This window comes from Hylaeus volcanicus, chromosome 5, assembly GCF_026283585.1.
Source record: "Hylaeus volcanicus isolate JK05 chromosome 5, UHH_iyHylVolc1.0_haploid, whole genome shotgun sequence".
NCBI classification, from domain to species: Eukaryota; Metazoa; Arthropoda; class Insecta; order Hymenoptera; family Colletidae; genus Hylaeus; species Hylaeus volcanicus.
In genome coordinates this window covers 8,580,229-8,599,391 of record NC_071980.1, presented here as the reverse complement: position 1 = coordinate 8,599,391, position 19,163 = coordinate 8,580,229, and the positions used below count along the sequence as shown (strand labels likewise).

General features: G+C 42.2%; 2 protein-coding genes across 6 annotated transcripts in view; both read left to right on the top strand.

Moving 5' to 3' along the window:
- Positions 1–88: 88 nt before the first annotated feature.
- LOC128877078 (exostosin-3) lies at positions 89–5,247 on the top strand. The gene is made up of 11 exons (XM_054124052.1): positions 89–418; positions 558–798; positions 879–1,419; positions 1,503–2,344; positions 2,410–2,625; positions 2,694–2,904; positions 2,973–3,229; positions 3,312–3,439; positions 3,510–3,786; positions 3,853–3,957; positions 4,035–5,247. Exons 2-11 carry the CDS (start codon positions 637–639, stop codon positions 4,137–4,139), a joined length of 2,844 nt encoding a protein of 947 aa, XP_053980027.1. The 5' UTR covers positions 89–418; positions 558–636; the 3' UTR covers positions 4,140–5,247.
- Positions 5,248–9,341: 4,094 nt separating this feature from the next.
- Positions 9,342–19,163, top strand: part of LOC128877077 (regulating synaptic membrane exocytosis protein 2) — a 66,619-nt gene continuing 56,797 nt past the window's right edge. For 4 of the 5 annotated variants that reach the window (XR_008457184.1, XR_008457185.1, XM_054124050.1 and 1 more), the window contains exons 1-2: positions 9,576–9,831; positions 15,103–15,307. Coding sequence is in view for 2 of the 5 variants with exons in the window: in XM_054124050.1 (XP_053980025.1) it covers positions 9,722–9,831; positions 15,103–15,307 (315 nt within the window). In the remaining 3 variants the exon portion in view is untranslated. Of the gene's footprint in view, positions 9,832–15,102; positions 15,308–19,163 lie in introns of all 5 variants that reach the window. The other variant, XR_008457186.1, reaches the window with a different exon arrangement.

Sequence of the window (19,163 nt, the reverse complement as noted above, 5' to 3'; positions counted from 1 at the left end):
ATCCACTCCACATTTTAGTTGGGTGAATTTTTCCTACGCGGCGCTACAAACTTTGTACCAAATTTTAATACGTGAGCTTGGTGGCTTGGACCCACTGAAACGGACGAATAAGTGGAATAAACAAATGGAGGGAAGCAAGAACGTTGATATCGATGCTGATTTATAATTAATAACCTCTATGCCAGTCTTCGAATGGAAGTGGTGTTGAAGTAATTTTGACAACTGTCATCACGTATTCCATTTGACTTAATCTTTTTCAAAGGATAGTATATATTCCTGGATTCTTTTATAATGAAGTCCATGATTCATTTATAATAAACGCCAATTATAATTGACAAACAACTGAGAGAAGCATAATTTCCTTTTTAGCTTACTAATCGATAATGCCAATAAAAATTCCGCTATTATCATGTTTTTGGTGAGATATACATACGTTCCTTAGTATTATAATTTTGTCATTGTGGATATGAAAAGATGCTAATGTTTTATATAGATTGATAATTTTGTATGTAAGATTTCATGTTTAGTATGTTTCAGTTCCCTTATTGTGTTTACAGAAATTTGTCAAACAATCAGAAAGCAACACCAGTAATTTAAGATTTAAATAACCATGAACAATTGTCTATAACAATCACAATGGGAGGAAGCATATTTGAATTACTTCCATTATATCATCAAAATGGAAGTGGAAGAGAAATTTGTCATTGGATAACACATATCAAGTTATCTAGAATTATAATGTTAACTTCTGCTGTTTTATTTATTGTACCATTATTTACTCATTATTATTTGTCAAAGGTATTGTTTATTTTCTGAATATGTATGAAATATTATCAAGTATAAAAAATTCATTTACAATAATGAAATTTATATTATAGGTGGAGTCTGATTCTCCAGACAGAGATATTTATCGTACATTTTCTACTTTGGAAGCTTTTGAAGATTTTACTCCAATGAAAGCTTCTCAGTTGAAAATGAGAATTGAGGAGATGCTACATATTAAAGTTTCTGTAAATAACGAACTTAGAGACTTAAGTGCAAAAAGGCAAAGGCTTCAAGTTGAAGTTAGCAGTTTAACTCAAAAAATTGATGAGCTAAAGCAGGAACTGTTGCATCAGCAGACTGATCTTGATAGATTAAAAATCAGTGTTGAACAAGCTCAAGTAGCTCAAAGAGAAGCAGTAGAAAGAAATACACCAGAATTGGCACCTCCTAAGCGGATATTAATGGATTCCGTTCCTGTAGTATTACAAAGTATTATGCCACATTCGTGCAGAATGTACAATTGTTTTGATCATAGTCGTTGTGCATTAACAAGTGGTTTCCCAATATATTTATATGATCCGGATCAGTTTTCGATAGTTAATCCTGGTTGGGGTGTTGACGGATTTCTAAAAACTACTATTAAACAGACGCTAGGTATATCTGTATCTTAATGAATTTATGAATTTATATACATATACAAGTACATTTTTATCTAAGATATATGTTATATTTATCAGGATACAATCCACATCTTACTGCAAATGCAGCTGAAGCTTGTATATACATTGTACTCATAGGAGAAGTCCTTCCAATTGAACAAAAAATTGATAAGAATTACCAAAAGCCTATCGATATAAGAAAATTGCATGCACTTCCTTATTGGGGTGGAGATGGCAGAAATCACATTTTATTAAACTTAGCACGTAGAGATCTATCTGTAGAATCTGGAAATGTCTTTAACAACCTAGATACAGGAAGAGCTATAATAGTGCAATCAACATTTTATAGAAATCAGTTTCGTGAAGGTTTTGATCTGGTCATTCCTCCAATTTTGGGACCTCCGGGTGGAGATGTATGGCAAGATTGTTCTCATATGTTACCTGCAAGAAGAAAATATTTGTTATCTTTTCAAGGAGAAATGAGATCTCCAAGAGTTACAACTATGACACATCAAAATGATGATGCTGATGTAGATTTAGAAAGATTAGCAGTCGATGAGAACAATTTGGATATGTTCATCATCCAACATCTGAAAGATATGAGTACCGGAATGACCTTGGATAAATTTTTTATTCAGTTTGAATGTATACCGGCATCAGAGGAGAAGAATGTAATAGAAATTCTTGACTGGTCCCTGTGTGGAACCGAGTCTTCGAGGAAGAATATATTAAAGGAATCAACGTTTGCTTTAATTTTAGCACCCAGCAATGCTTCGTTCGTAACTACTTCTTCTATGCAAGCTAGATTGTATGAAGCTCTACGGTCGGGATCGATTCCAGTTTTTTTAGGTGGCGATCAAATAATATTGAGTTACAATGAAGTTATTAGTTGGCGTAGGGCAGCAATTTTTTTGCCAAAGGTAGAAAATATGCTGTACTCTTAATGTAATGTTGTTTCTGCATTAAATTATATTTTGAATTTTAGGCCAGGGTAACTGAAATGCATTTTCTGTTGCGTGCAGTACCTGATACTGATCTGTTAAGTATGCGTAGACAGGGCAGACTAATATGGGAACGCTACCTAAGTACTGCACAGGGTGCAGTAGATACTATTGTAGCAGTAATTAGGGATCGACTCGGTATACCCCCGTTGCCAGCACCTCAAACTGCCAGTCCAAGTGTCTTTAATGAAAGCTTTGTGGTAACCACTGTAAAACTCAATTACATTGTTTGTGTTTCATTATTCGTAATCATTCTATTTTCTTGTAGCCTTTAAAGTCTGATGCTATTATTACCGAGCCAGAAGCTGAGGAAAGTTTGGGTCCTCTTGAACCACCATATCCATCCCCAGCTTTTAAGAGAAATTATACCACAATGTTACTTCAAAGCAATGAAATCTGGAACGATTGGGTGGATCCATTCTATTTATATCCTCAATTGCCTTTCGATACCGTCCTTCCCAGTGACGCGAAATTCCTTGGTAAACAAAATTAATATTCAACATGTCCGTTAATATGAACGTTTTCATTTATATTTTACCAATTTTAGGATCTGAAGTAGGATTCAGACCAATTAGTAAAGGGGCAGGAGGCGCTGGCAAAGAATTTAGCGAAGCTTTAGGTGGAAATTATCCGAGAGAACAATATACAATTGTAATGTTAACTTATGAACGTGAACAGGTTCTTATAAACTCTTTGGCTCGGCTTTATGGGCTACCATATTTAAATAAAGTTGTAGTAGTGTGGAATAGTCCTAAATCACCTATGGAAGACTTAAAGTGGCCAGATATTGGAGTTCCAATTCATGTAATATATTATGTTGTTTCGTTAATGAAAGCAGAAACATTTTCTAAATCATTGTCTAAATAAAAAAATTTCTTGTACTTAGGTCATAAAGGCACCAAGGAATAGTTTAAATAATAGGTTTCTTCCATTCGATGCTATCGAAACAGAAGCTGTCTTGTCAATTGACGATGATGCTCATTTAAGACACGATGAAATTATGTTTGGATTTAGGTACTTGTAATTATTTTTATGTATATCACATTAAAAAAGTTAGATATGAATATATTGATCGTGTCTATAGAGTGTGGAGAGAACATCGAGATCGCGTAGTTGGATTTCCTGGCCGTTTTCATGCATGGGACCAGAATTATCACAATGCCTGGAACTATAATTCTAATTATTCATGTGAGCTATCAATGGTTCTAACTGGTGCTGCATTCATTCATAAGCATTACACATATCTCTACACTCATTGGTTACCGCAAGCCATTCGAGATAAAGTTGACGAATATATGAATTGCGAGGATATCGCTATGAATTTCCTCATCTCCCACATCACAAGAAAACCACCTGTTAAGGTCAGTAAAATGATGATTATATTTACAATATGAACATTCCATTTTTGTTATGTTCATTTTGTACAGGTCACATCACGCTGGACCTTTAGATGTCCTGGCTGCCCAGTTTCTCTTTCAGAAGATGACACACATTTCCGGGAAAGACACAAGTGCATTAACTTCTTCTCTCAAGTAAGTAAGAGAAACAATGTCAGAAGATTGCAGCGTGCATTTTTAATAAATATAGAAATTTTAACTTTTCGTTTCAGGTTTTTGGATATATGCCACTTTTAAATACACAATATCGAGCTGATTCGATATTATTTAAGACAAGAATACCGCACGATAAACAAAAATGTTTTAAATTTATATAAAGAACTACGATAAACAGTAATGAAAAAGAATTAACACGCTTACACGTATCCAGTAATCGTTACTTGATAGGATTTACATGGTTTTGATAACATTTTGACTGAATTGATACACATTTTCTATAAAGTATGTCAACGCGTGTAATAAATATTTTAGAATTTTTTATCGTCCTCTTTTTTTTTATTGTATTCTTTTTTTATCTAAATACATATTGTTTGATCAAAATGCACATTTTAAAATTAATTAAAAAATTTAAGTATTCGAATAGCGAAGAAGTAACTACATCGTAAGTACATCGTAATAAATTTATTTACGTGACGATTACTACCGATCGAGATCATTTTTGGGAGACACGGGGCAGGACGAAAAGTATAAAATATTGAGGACGTATACGATACCCAAGTGTGCAAATGGCAAGTCTGGTAAAACTAAGCCAAGATTCATTGATTTTAATTTATTTGAAATATGATCAATTCAATCGGAATTTTCCAATGATTATTATTACATACGACGAATTTAATATTCACAATTGTAAGTAACAATTGTTAAAAATGTACTGCCTGTCAAAATAATGTAAATACACGTAAATTACGTAATGTAATACAACTTCAATTTGAGGAAAGGGGACTTTTATATTGAAATGTTGATTCACAATATTTGTAACAACAACTGCTTGGTCTCGAATTTTGCATTATAAGTTGTTTATGTTTACAGCGCTTGAACAGCAACCGTGACTTTGTTATCGTGCATCGCACCATTGTAATTGTGCCAAATTTTTAACGTATATTTACTTTGGTATAAGATAACTTATCTTCAGTTATTCTCTATATCGGATTTTAATTTTTAATCCATAATACTCTCGAAGACTATTTGTACATACATGTACATATCGCACACCGTTTTATCTTGTATCATTTAATGCGAGTGTTCGCATTTATTATAAAATACAATAATATAGGTAAATATAGCTCGTACGACTACTGGTATATACAAAAAACCACTTTGTAAATTTGGTTTTATATTAAATTCTGTACAACACGTTGTAAGTTTAACCTGAAACGAGTTCAGACCTACGTGCAGAAAGATAAATATATATTATTTATGATTGTGTATGGAAATTTAGTTATTTCACTGATAAAAATAATTTATCAGGAAGGGTATTAATACTACAAAAAATGCGATTGTCGCGTATAGCATCGATGGAAACGACGACCGAGTGTTTCTGGCTTTATTCCAGGTATCATTAATCATGCGTACCCGCATATTGTATACCATAAAAACAGATACAGGGAACAGGTTGGTAAAGTCTACCAGTTTCAGGCGACGGTAGTTGGCGAAAGTTAAAATTAATCGTGAACGACATCCTTGGATAAGCTTTCTTAAATTTAACGTAATATAAAATGGAAGTTATAAGCTAGTCACCCTTTGCACTCCGAATTTTCTGATTTCGCTACATTTTTGTCGAGCCACACTCGATATAGGATCGTAAAGGGTTAAAATACATATGTATAATTGCCCTGGATTAAGGAGAATATGGTAATACGAGTAATTATAATGCGGACAGCGTCAAGTGATTCTAGCTTTCAAAGGCGAACTATATCGTTTGATCACATACGACGCGCACGAGATGTTTTTTCTCAAGAGAATATTATTTGAACATTAGCTATGGCCTTCTACAGTCGGATGCATCAGTATTACTCTATCGGACATGTATCAAGCAGATGTCTGTAGCAACTTCTATTTCTATCAGCAGTTAATTTGAAAATTGAAGGTCCCGTATACATATATTCCAATACCTTGCGTAACATTAAAGTATAACAAAAAAATTTCATAATAATTACATTTAATCGCAGACAGCAAGTAAGGTGTGTGGAGCATTTCACGAGCAGCGCTTAAATTTCTCCGAATGTGCAAAACCTTAAAGTGATCCAAAATTTCCCGTAAATGAGGTTGAATTTCGAGCACCGTACCAACCGCACGAACCTTTGACAACGTTGTCGTCTACTATCGCGTTTAATGTCTCGTAACTACAAAACGAAACAGGAACATGCCCGCCTCTGTTATTTCTCCTTACCGAGAGGAATCTAAACGGTACACGAAGCTATTGAAGTATTTCATCTCGGATCAGAGCGTCCAGACAATGGTCGTCACAGACGACAATCGAGACGCTACGATTCTCGCCTGGATTATTCATACTTTCCCGGGTTCTGGCTACACGGAGTAAGCGAAGCGATGGTTTTCATTCAAGCTGTTACAGTTAAAAAAAGAAAAAATAAACACAAAGGTGTGTCAATTTTCCATTGCATTATACCGTTATACATACATACATAGATGCTTACGCGTAAATACACTTTTATTTTTAGAGTGGTACCTGTATGATCCCTGGATAACGCGGTCGATGAAAACAGGCGGTAGCGAATTATACGAGAAAGATTTGATCGGTAATCGGTAATCAATGATGTTACTGAATCATACGCTAGGGATGGTTTGAAGTTTTTGAAAATTACCATGTCGTTAGTCCGTCGAGATGAAATTGTTAGGGCAGCACACTGTACGGCGTCGCGGCGCTCGTTAGCATTCGAATTCACCGCCAGAACGAATAAAGTGGTACCGTTGCGGCGGTGAACCCCATTGGTTTATAGTTGGATCAATACGGGGTTTTACCATGACGTAAGTACAGCCTGTGGTCCTTATTGGTTCGGACGTACGCTGCATCCCATTATTTATTAAGACCGCATGAACGGGCGGTTTTCGGTGCATCCGGGCGCGGGAATCGGTACGCAACGCTACCTCGCGCATCCACCATAGATAAACAATGAACGGCACGAGGCTGGTGCAAGACGATCCGTGAAAATGTACGGAACGACTTTGGCGTGCGACGGGCGTCCTTTCGAACGCGTTTCCATTTCCTTCCCCCAAGCTTGGTCCGGTACATGCATGAGAAACCGGAATTCGTGCGGGCTGGGTGGTGGTCTGTAATGGACAAACAGGGAGGGAGGGAGGGCGAAAGGGAGGGGGAGCAGTTCGCGCAACTGCGGTCGTATACAAGCACAAGAACGAGAACGAGCGCGGGAGGGTGTCCTCCACACGGTGAAAAGGTCTCTCGGTGGTTCGGCACGGTTTTTTTCATGGACGATAGCCGCGATAGGAGCCGATACGAGACCCCGTACGCTGGTGGCTAGCGCGATCTCGACACAGCGAATCCGAGCAGGAAGTCGATTCGTGGCCGGAAATTAGCCCCCTTCGCGGAACGGTTGTCTCGTTTCAGTCCATTGCGGAGAGGGTTGGTGCAGGCGCTGGCGAACGAGGCGGGGGTGAGACAGTGTGATAGCGAGAGGGGAATGTAGACGGACGAGGGTAAGGGCGAGGTAGATAGGACTGGATAGAGCAGGTAGAGGGAGAAGGATGTAGGCGAGCGGCGGGAGCACGGGCCAGAAGGGTGAGAAACGGTGAGAGGAAGAGGGGAAGATAGCTAAGGGTAAAAGAGCGAGACGGAGAGAACGAACCGTCAGTGAGAGTAGTACCAATCGCGGAGCGTTGACGGACATAAGCGAGCTAGGGGTGTGGAATAAGCTCATTCGTGTGTTGTTCTTGCGTCGAACGTACAGAAAGGAAACGCTTGGAACACGAAAGAGAGCAATAACGTTCGTCTAGCTGAATTCCCGCGACCGAGTCGCCTCCGTGGTTCGGGTGCACGCGTGTGAAATTAGTGCGAGCGTCGACGTACTGTCGCTGCAGAGAATCACTCGCGATAACGCCGTGAGTTGCTGTTTTAACCTGACGAGAGAGAGAGAGAGAGATAGAGAGAGAGAGAGAGCTGGCAGTGGGAGAGAGAAAGAAGATTCCATTTTCAGGGAAGAGAGCAACGATTTCTGGTCTTCTTGAGGAGGAGCGACCAGCTGACGGTACGCGTCGACGATCGTTCGAACGTCGGGGGACAGCCGGTCAGCTGGGAAACGGGTTTCGTGGGTGTGGAACGATCTGGTCCGGGGCGATTGATTGTGTGGGTGTCGCGGTCGCTGCAGAGACGTCGAAAAGCGCCCATCGTCGTGTCGGCCGCCACGTGAATCGCGAACAGCGACAAGTACTTGTGGTATTAAATATCCTTTGGAACGGTGGGACGCATAGGTGGCAGGGGATTCCTGTAAATACTCCGACCTGCGGGAATACACGTAACTCCAGCGTCGGCGGACCGGGCCACTTGAAACAACGTTCTCTGTCACAGTGGTCGCGGAACGTTGTTGACGAACCGCTGGATACTCGGTAAATCTGGATCGATTCGATCCTGTTACAGCTGCGTGCTGGATCGCACTCGTCCATCTATCGAGAAGAGGCTGTCTTCTCGTGTACACGTAGGAAACCAACGTTACTCGGTCACCCGTTACCATTCTTTCATATATCGTCGAAATTCGAAAAAGATATCCGAGAGGCGAGGAGCAGGACGTAACCATCCAGCGTTCCAAATTGATCGCTCGATCGCGATAAACCACGGACCGATTTCGTCAGAGGTCTAGCAAGCGATCATCTGCCGCGCGTTGTGTATCAGAATCGCGGAGCTGTTTGTTCAAAGTTCAAGAACCCGGACTTTGTGTGTACGGCAGAAACGAGCGCAACCAACGGCACCCGTGACCCGTTTTCCTTTTCAATCGATGTACTCGTGAACTGGACCGCTGGTCCGCTCGAAAACCTCGGCCGTTCGAACGGGATAAAACCGAGGGAACAGAGGGTAAACAACGAGGGAAATTCGAGAAGGAAATCGGCTCGGAGGCAACGAAGGAGAGAATCGAGGCGAAGGGAATTCCCGGTGCGCGCGCTGTTACCGGATCGCGCGCGTTCTAACCTCGCAGCCGCCATCGTATCGAGGACGCGAGGAGAAACCTCGTCGAAGGTCGGTTTTAAAGAGGACCAGGGGGCCTCGCACCGTTCCATGAAGCTGGCTTCGACCGGAGAACGTACACCGGGGACGGAAGAAAGAATGCGAGAACCTCCTCACAGCCTGTGAACATGATTTGTCATACAGATGCAGCCAGTGGTAATCGTACGACGAGAGACACAGACGACGAGGACGCTGACGGAGACGACGATCGCGGAGACAGCCAGCGTCGCGTCGATGCCTCGACGAAGCTGAACACTCGCGTTGGAGCGAGCCTGCCCGACGACGATAAGGCTATCCGGTACCAAACGGCTACTTGTGTTTGTCTAACAATCAGTCAGACGAACGTCGTCGTCGACGATCCTCCAGCTTGCAAAACGACCGCGATTCATCGCACCAGCTGCGTCGATCGGCAGTGTACCAAGGAACGTACGCGTACCCGGCGTAACCTGCGTTTATCGGAAACGTGCTCGTGTTGTCGCGGCCAGCTGGTGCGATTACCAGGTGTCGGATGACTCCCCCCGTACCACGCAGCCTTCCCGTAGTCGTAGAAAGGACGCGATATCCCGTAGGAAGGAGCATTGCCGCGCGGCGAGCGAACATCGTCGCGGTCTCTCATCGGCGGCGTCGTCGGTGGTGCGCCGGCCCGCGCGTCGCGCCAAAGTCCTCGCGATTAGACCTTCCCGTGCACGTTCCTATCTTACGTCCGTGATGGCGGCTGTACCTGATATGTCGCACCTCACCCCCGAGGAGAGGAGCACCATCGAGGAGGTTATGATACGACAGAAGCAGGAGGAGGAGAAGGAGAATGAGATTATGAGGTACGTCGAGTCTTTCGATTCCGTTACCCTTCTTATTTTTCCGGAGTAATTAACCAGGCAAATCCTTTCTCGTGTTCAGATGTTGTTTTCCACTCTTTTATTTCTAATTGAGCTAATTTCTATGCAACGCAAACGACATCTTTTCCGTTTTTATTAAAGCAACGGCTCGTCAAGTATATATTTGTTGGCTGATAACGAATATATGTAAAAGACTATTCTGTTGCAAGTCGAAGCTATAAAGTAACGGATTGCTACACGTGTTTTGCATATGAGATGGCCAGTCTTCGCTTTCGTCGCGAATGCTACCATTTGCAATTTTATCGCGTTCCTATGTCTTGCATAATGTTTACAGTGATGTCAATATCGATGAATTCAAAGTATATAGTTTACTATGAATAGGAAACACAATGCTACTATCGACTATCAAATTTTGTTAAGTAATTGTGATATTATGAAATGCTTATGTTTTTCGCTATTTTTTACATTGATGTTATTCACAATACTTCGTAATAACAAGTATTATAGCAAGTATAGTCCTGGAAAACATAGTTTACGTATTTGATATACGTTTTGATTTTGGAAATTAGCCCCTCTTCGATTCCAAAAGTTGAATGGTATTTTAGCTTATTATAATTTATCGTTTCGACTCATTGTCAGTGTATACATAACGACTAAATTTCTTTTTCAAATTGACAATGTTTATTTGTTTTACCTATTTGATCAATGTTTATCGATTTACCGCCGACTCTAAGTATCATGATCTTTAGTTGGTAATCTTGCTAAATTTTCTTGCTAAATCTGCACATAAATTTCCACATTTCTAGACTTTTACAGCTTTAAGCATTGATAATTAACAGTTTCGTACCGAAGAAAACCTTAATTAAAAGTCAAAACGTGTAGTAAAACGTAAGCTCTGCGTGTTTGTATGTATTTTTCTTGTTAATAGTATATATTTATAATTTTGCTTCTTAGAAACATAATTTTTAAACGAATATGATCGTTGGTCTTCTGTTAAACTCGATGATTCTCGCGTGGCTCCTCAAACATAAATATGTAAGCGGCGAAGTCACGGTGTACCGTTTCGGCAAGTAGTATGTAGCCTCAATGGTCAGGCGAGAGCGTCGGAGCCACGAAATATCGATGGACGGCCACGCGCCGGTGATCAGAAATACTGAACGGACGAAACGATGTCCGATCGATCGGTTACACGTATTTCTTGACCAGCAAATTGTCGCCTCCGACCCGTTCTGCCTATTTTCTGGATTCACCTGCTCGTTAGTCCTTGACCGCTTTATACCTCTTACATCTTCTATTTAGGGTATTCATCGTTGTGCACACACTCCCAGACGATTATCCTGCCAGTTCTCGCGTTCACCGTCTCCGTCAAATGAGAACTTGCTGTCTCAAGCCCCCAGCAATTCGGCGAACCTAATTAACGATGCACCCTTGATCGATCGTTTAAAATATTTCCTAACTATTCCTAAAAGAATTCCGATGTCGTACTCGACGATTAACCGACTGCACAAATTTGGGTCCATCTATTTTCTTCGGTCTACGAGGCGGTGTATTCTTCGAATCGATTTTCTAAACTAAACCTCGTGACTAATATATAAATGCCGTTTCGGAATAGATTCAACGAAACTTGTCGTAAAAATTCCGCGTAAAATATTGCAGTTCAGGACGGCACCGCCGACCCACCGATTTTCCTAGACGTTTTCACTTGGTTCTATCGGTGTTGGCGAATCGTTCGTTCTAAAAACGACTTTGCACCTGCTTGTGCGAGAGGTACGGCGGTGACGGATGCGGCAGCTTCCCTATTCGCATGCAATTACGGTGCCAGGGCACGAAGTCGCAGCGGGGCGACGCCGAGGAAAATGGTCGCCGTTCTTCGAGGAAGGCGTTTTATTGATAGGTTGTCGCTGATGGAACACGGGAACGTGAGAAAGCAACCGAGGAGAGGGAACGGGTAAGAAAGGGAGACAAAGAACCGGGTGCGAGAGGGTTGGATCGTTGGAGCGAAAGACACCGGTAGAGGAACCGAAGACAGAGAGAGAGAGAGTAATGAGTAAAGCGTGCTTCGCCATACCGATGCGAGATCATGTAATGTGGACGACGAGTACGTGTAAGGACGCATGTAAAATGCAAGGCAGCGAGCCTTGACGTGGCTCGGTAACGAGCTGCTGCAGTTGCATAGGATATGCATAGGGTATGCAGCTGAAGCCCGCGGATGAAGTGTGAAAGAGACTGGATTGGCAGGGTAAATTCTTGGACGGTGAAATATAGACGAAGGCCTGCGGAAAGGTGGTGTGCTTTAGCGGCACGGCGTCCAGAACCGAGCCACTGGCTGTTCCGTTTTCTTGCGTTACGTCGAACGAGGAGCCTCTATGCTCATCATCGAGCAATGACGAACCCTTTGATATCGCGCGATAATTTTAGTCCCTCTATACACGCGGACGGCTGTCTCGCTTACGTATTGGAAGGCGATTCGCTTGGACGAATAAAAATAGAACGCAACCTTTCCGTTTCTGCGTGGAGGCTATTTTGTGCGCACATTGCGAAACGACGTAATTCTCTCGTATAATTGAAATCGAGGATATCGTTCGAGTGTTCTGTTGCATCTCGGCCTCTTCTCGTGGAATTTCTTATTTTTATGTACTTCGACGTCGAGGCTATTCACATGATGTAACATCTCTAAATGCTATGGTTCCAACTGCGTTAAATATGGAAAACGCATCTACTTTGTCAAGGAACACATTGAAAGTAATATCGAGGAAAACACTTACAACAATTTACAGTTCAACGAAGCGAATCATTGCCGTATAAAAATCTGTTATACGTGTATTACTTGGATAAACATGATTTAATGTGTGCTCAATCGAAGAGTACCAGCGCCCCGTGCGATTGGCTTCGTTGGAGCGCGCATAAGTAACAAATTTTCAAATTCGGCATTTTCATAGAGGCTTTTATGATAAAAGAGTAGGAACGCAAAACTTTTCCGTTTAAACTGGGCTCGATTTGTTGGTACTTTCTATATACAGTGACGGTAATAATAACAAAGAAATTGCAGAGGTACGATTCAGGTGAGAGTTGAGAATTAGAAGATTCTTTCCTACTGTATATTTCCGACTTATTTTTGGACTAGGAATTGCTCGTGAATCACGTTTCATCCTCGGTACGTGGATCAACTTTCCCCTTATCGAATGACGTTCAGCTTCTCAGGGTAATCAATTACAGCGGGAGAAATGATAAAAGTTGCACAACGAACGATGTCGGCAGCTCCGTCGCATAGCGTGCAAAAATTCTTCTTCCACGGACGATTTGCGCGAAAAGTGTTGGACGAACCTGGTCGCATTTTGTGGGACAGAAAAGTCGCGCTCGAGCGCGAGCGCTAACCACGGAGGTGTTCGTTAAGTAACCTAGATTTCTCCGCTCTGTTCTCTGCTTTTGATCTACCCTTTTGTCACGGAAGAATATTTTTTTTCGCGTGCGTGTAGCTACCCTTTGAATTGCTCGCGGCGAAGAGCACGAGCCGCGGCGATCGCCGTTGCGTGCGCGCGACTCGCACGATTATCGGTAAAGTAATTAGAGGAACGTAGGCGGACACGGTGTACTTTGCGCGACATGCCGCCGCGACCTTTGTCTCGATTGGCGAACTCAAGATTTAGGTTACCGCTTCGCGACTGTTCGATGCTAATTTCCGTTGCGAGCTCCGTCGAGTCCGCTGCTGAATTTTATACGGACGCTGATTCTGTTTACGCTTTAAGCAATCCTGAGAAGTATCGGTTCGATAAGCACAATTTGGCAGAATTCATCAAGATTTACGATGGCGTGCAAAAGCTTCCAGGCAATTACGTTCAAGCTTCAGTCACTTCATTTCTATTCTGCTGCCTATATTAAGATCCGTTTACACAAAGTCCAGCTTTATGCCATAGATGTTTCTGTGGTTTCCATGAATAACGATTGTTACCTCTTGTAGTTTTTTTGTAAGGTTTTCCGAAGTATATTCGCCATTTCTACTAAAAATGGAAGTATTTCTGCGAAGAAATTTTGAATCGTTTCTTGGATAATCAGTGTCCATTCTCAACCAGCTCGGTAGGAGAAGAAATCCGGCTTGCTTATGGGGTCATCCGATAGATTACGATTGGAAGGGACCCGCTGTGTTCTTACCATTTCTGCTGTTTTGGCGATCCAAGTTTGAACCCAGCCGTGCCAACAACCCTTCGGTTACAGCGAGGAAGTTCCGTACACGCGACCTAGAGACCGAGACTTCCGGTCGAAATGCTGTAACCCAGTGCCAAGTGTTTCCGCAATTCTCTTGCTCTCGCGTACAATGCCGTTAACCTACTTGGCTTAGAATCCTTCGTACCTGAACCAGTCACGGTGTTCTTCCCCTGTGATTACGTTTGTTAACATTGTTTACGAGTCTCCCTCCATGGATCTCTCTTCGATTTTTCCAGGTAGCCACGATATACCACAAGTCGGCGAAACAAATTCCTACACTTTGGCGTTACTGTAATTTCTTCGATGAGCCAACTTGGGGGAAATAATGCCCGGAATGATTAGGTAGCTTGAATATGAATCTGAGAATCTAAGTACGTAAATGGACAGGAAGGTGGCAAACTCTTCCGTTAAAGTTTCACTGTCTAGGCGGAAGACGTAGAAGCATTCCGAGCTAGTGACCGTCAGAATAAATCGATGGCATCGGTCACATTCCATTCCAGTTCAATTACCTCAGCCATAAATCGACTTTCTCCGGCATCGAAGTGTGACCGTACTCATGGCTGCAACCCACTCGCAATCCTATCTTCTCGTCTAATATGTATATATAGTGTAAGATTCGTCACAATATCAAAGAACTTCAGTGACTCGATTTCGGTGGTTGCGGGCACGAATCGGTGGAATTAAGTAGTTGGGCCTAAACGAAATCATGTCGGGGCTTAGATAAAAGTGGAACGAAGGAACGCGACACTGGGCTGGATTTAATAGAAATTTATGTTGAAAAATTAAACATAAATGCGCTTTGTATTAAAAAATAATTGCAATGCGTCAGTACACTGGGGCTTGGAGTGGTTAAATCGCTACATAAAAGGAAAAAGGATAAGTAATTACGAACTTGACGTATCTCGATTTTACGAAGTTGTGAAGGGGAGCCACGCGAGGGGGTTGGTTTATTAGTTGAAATATCGGGAGAGTGGCGCTTCTCCGATGTCGTGAAACTTTTCCCTTCCTATTTCCTCGGCAAATAATTTTCTCTGGCGGTGTTGTTCACAGACGAAAGCAGGACGAGGTGAAGATCCTCGAGAACACGATACGGGCCTATTCGGAGAAGCACAAGAAGACGGGAGCGGAGCTGCACGCCACGTGTCACATATGCCTGAAAACCAAGTTCGCCGCCGGCGCCGGCCACACCTGCAACCACTGCAGCATCCTGTGCTGCGCACGCTGCGGTGGAAAGGTCAATCTACGGTCGAACAAGGTAGGGGGTGAGATTCGGAAAAGAAGCGGGAAGATATATTGTCCGGAGAAATCGCGACTCGTACGCTGCGCGCTCCAATTCCCCCTGTTTTTGTTAACCTCGTTGCGTTTAACTCTCTGCTACGGTAGAATGGACTGAAAATTACTCGTGTCGCTCTATTAACCCTTTAACGTACGAATTCTCGTTACCTTTTCACTTTTCATAGAGAAGTGTTCGAATTTCCTCTTTGCTTTATGATCGAGAATTGAACGTGATTCCTCGAGGTTGCTCCTAATTATCAACAAAAATCCGGAAGATCTGGATTCAAGGAGCTCCGTAAGAAACTCCGTTCTTTTAATAGAGAGCTGCCCGCAGAGAGGCGCTCAATAATCCTCTAGTTTTCCTTGAATTACGAAAACCACTTAAATTTAGTGAACATCCACACTTTGAGGGATCACGAGTTTTATTTGTCGTCACGCCGGTCAGGATTGTGACCAAAAAAGATTCATTACCTAAACGAAGGGATCAAAGGGAGTTCTCTATGTCGGTGCATTCGCGGTGCATAGAGAAAGGAAACTCTTTGCTCTCGTGACATTTCGAGAATCGATCTTTTCGCGAAGTAGAGAGATTTGGATAAATTCAAACCACATGGAGGTATTTAATGTGTAGTTAATTACCGGATCCAAACTGCATCCGTATGCGTAGTTAACTACGCTAATATAGGTATAAATAAGTAAAAAATCAATGAAGTTTCGGGTGATGCATTTAACTGTCGGTATGTTAGATCGAGACCCTATTCATTTAAGTTCAGGGAAACGGTCAGGCCATGAGTTAACGAGATACGTCACTTGATCGATAAACGAGATCGTCGATCGTGCACGCGAAGGTCCGTCGCGAGCAATGCAAATCAATGTTTTCATGGCGTGAAAACCGACCTGAAAAGCAGAGTCACTGGCTCGACCGTACTGATAACACTCTGATCAATGGGATCTCGTTGAGAATCTTCGCGGTCGGAGGAACGGAAATGGCGCCACTACGATTGCCGACTCCTTCGAACTATTATCTCGCGCCTGTCACTATACATTTAAGTGGACTATATCCTCTGCCGGGTTATACAATCTCAACCCTCTAAATAGAATAACAACGGGAACTGCGTGACTCATAAATAGAATTATATCTTTCACGATAATACAGACAAACAGAGGGTGGTATCGACTGAATCGTTCTAATTTTAACTTAGAAATTGTCTACCCCACATTCAAACAGTCTTTTAAATAATGCTTTATTATGACAATCTAGATAACAGGAATCGATATTATAAATGTTGCTCAAGTTATTTTCCTGTTGGATTTTCTACGTTTATACACGTACAATTCTAAACAACAGAAAATTGCAGGAGGACAGATATATTACCGTAAGAATCATTTCTCTCTCATGAAACATTTTCGAAAAGGAAGTGGCTCTTTAAATGGATCGTTATTAATTAGCCTCAGGCTCGAATATGTCTACATTCACCATTATCTAGAGTCAATGTCGGGAAAGGGCTTTGCTCGGATATTTTCGAGGATTTTGGCGATGGGATTCCGACGTAAAGTTCATCGAAAATTGAGTCAACAGGACCGCGATTTATCACGATTCAAGGGATTCCATTTATTCACGTCAAGAGATTATGAAACGCGCCATCGCGACGATGCGACCGATTAAAAGCGCAACCGATCACTGCTGGGAAATGTCAGCTTCCTGGAAACAATTAAGGCCACCGTATCGTAAAAGACGATAACCGGCCGTGTATCGTTGCGCACGCCTGAAATACGTGGAAATAATTGACCTATAGCGAGTCTCTGGTCCTTCTCTCTCCCTGCTACACCAATTAACCCTTATCGCGGACGTGTGTACATTGCATCTGTGGGCGTAATGCCTTCGCTAAATAGCCGCCCAGCGAATACGTTTTCCATTTATGCGCTGGGTATTTCCCCCGTCGATCGCGCAATTTCGATAGAATTTTCATCAATGGAAATGAAACAGTACCTGCAGTATGGTACGCGTTCCGGGGATTTCGAACTTTCTATTTCGTATACCTTGTCTTTCAATTGTCCGATTGCAGCTGTTCACCCGACGTCGTTGATTCAACGTCAGTTGAGTCATTCTAAAGCTAAACGCTCGGTATAATATGGCAAAATTATTATCGACATTTTCTACAAAAAAAGACGTCCTATGTCTTATTTTGTATAATCAATAAATTACACGTAACATGACGTGAAATCTGCAACACAACTTTCAACTTTGAACTTTATCTACATTCTATACAGTTACAGATTTGCACAGAATTACCTACTTCGCAACAATTTTATATTTATTCCAGTCAACACTCGAGACCTTTTAACGATAACGGAATGAACAGGGATGTACATGAATATCCTTAAAATTAACAACATTCAAAGATTTCACGTCGCGTTACGTGTAAACAATTAACTACACGAACGAAGAACAAACAGCTTGTTGTAATTTGTCCATAATCTATTTTTACCAGGCTGGATTAAACGGTCGATCGATAAAAATTCGTTTGGGTTATAATACGCGTTTTCACTAGGGGTTTTTGATTATCAGGTATAAAGAGAAAGAATCTATTAATAGCGCAAAGAGGGTTTGCGGAGGTTCTGAGAGTTCAAAGAGGATCACGGTTCAATTCCTACAGATTTCAGTGAGATTCGCCTCGTGCTTCGCGTTTTCTTTCCAGGCTATATTGAATATCGTGACCCAATAGTTAGCGATGGATATTTAAAAATAACAGTACATTTATTGCGCGATAAGAAATAAATTGTACAAAATAAATTATAAATTATTCCTGTATTAAAATCGATAACGTTGCGATCAAAGCAAATAGAAGTGAAAAATCGATGCATCTCGTATTTTATGTTCGACTGAGCTTAATCGATCTTATGAACTATTTGTCAGTACTCAACGATCAGGATAGGGAGGGCAATTTAACTTGGTTTTCGGAAGCGTTATGTATCCGTGATCGGGAAATAAGAGCGCCGCGGATACATATAGAGAATGCACGCGCGTATTCCAGCCAGCAAGTGGCAGTATAATAATGGAAGCAGACGCGCGGAACTTTGGCTTACAACTTCCTGTAAGTTTATTGGTTTTCGTCGTACTTTCGCGTGGCTTAAGAAATGGAGGTTGGCCGTGCAGTCGGTTAAAGTGGGCCGGTAGTTACTTCGTAGTTTCCCGAGCCACGTATTCCGTGAAAAGCTCGAACGAGCGATAACAATTCGCGATACTTGTACAAATATTTCACTTGTCGGCTCTTCGGTGAAAATAATTTCAAATGTTCTCTGTATCCCGGAAACGTCGCCCTTAAAAAAATTCAGTGGAAATATTGAATACGTAGTCTCGTCCTCGACGATTTCAATAACCATCGGATCTACAAAACCCGCTCGAACGAGTGCTCAAACATCTCATTTAATATTCGCGAAAATACACCGGCCGATGAAACAGAATACACACACACACACACGTGTACACATATACACACACGTACAGACGACAAAGACACAACGATGCACGAACACAGGCTCGCGCACGCTCATCGTAGTGGCTCGTTCGCGCACGTACTCCCACACTATTCACCCTCCCCCTCCCTCCCATGGCCACACGCAAGTACGATGATAAACGTCACGGCGCGTGTTACGACATCATCGATCCGAGCGGAACGCTCGTACGTTTCCACGTTCGAGGAGACCAGCCCGCGATGCGATACCACCTTTCTCTAATTACTGCTCGCCAGTCCGATCGACGGAGGTTCCTCGATTTGTGAAATCTTTGGGTCCGAGGGAACCCCCGCAAGCGCTTCCCACTCGAAACCCCCGTGCAT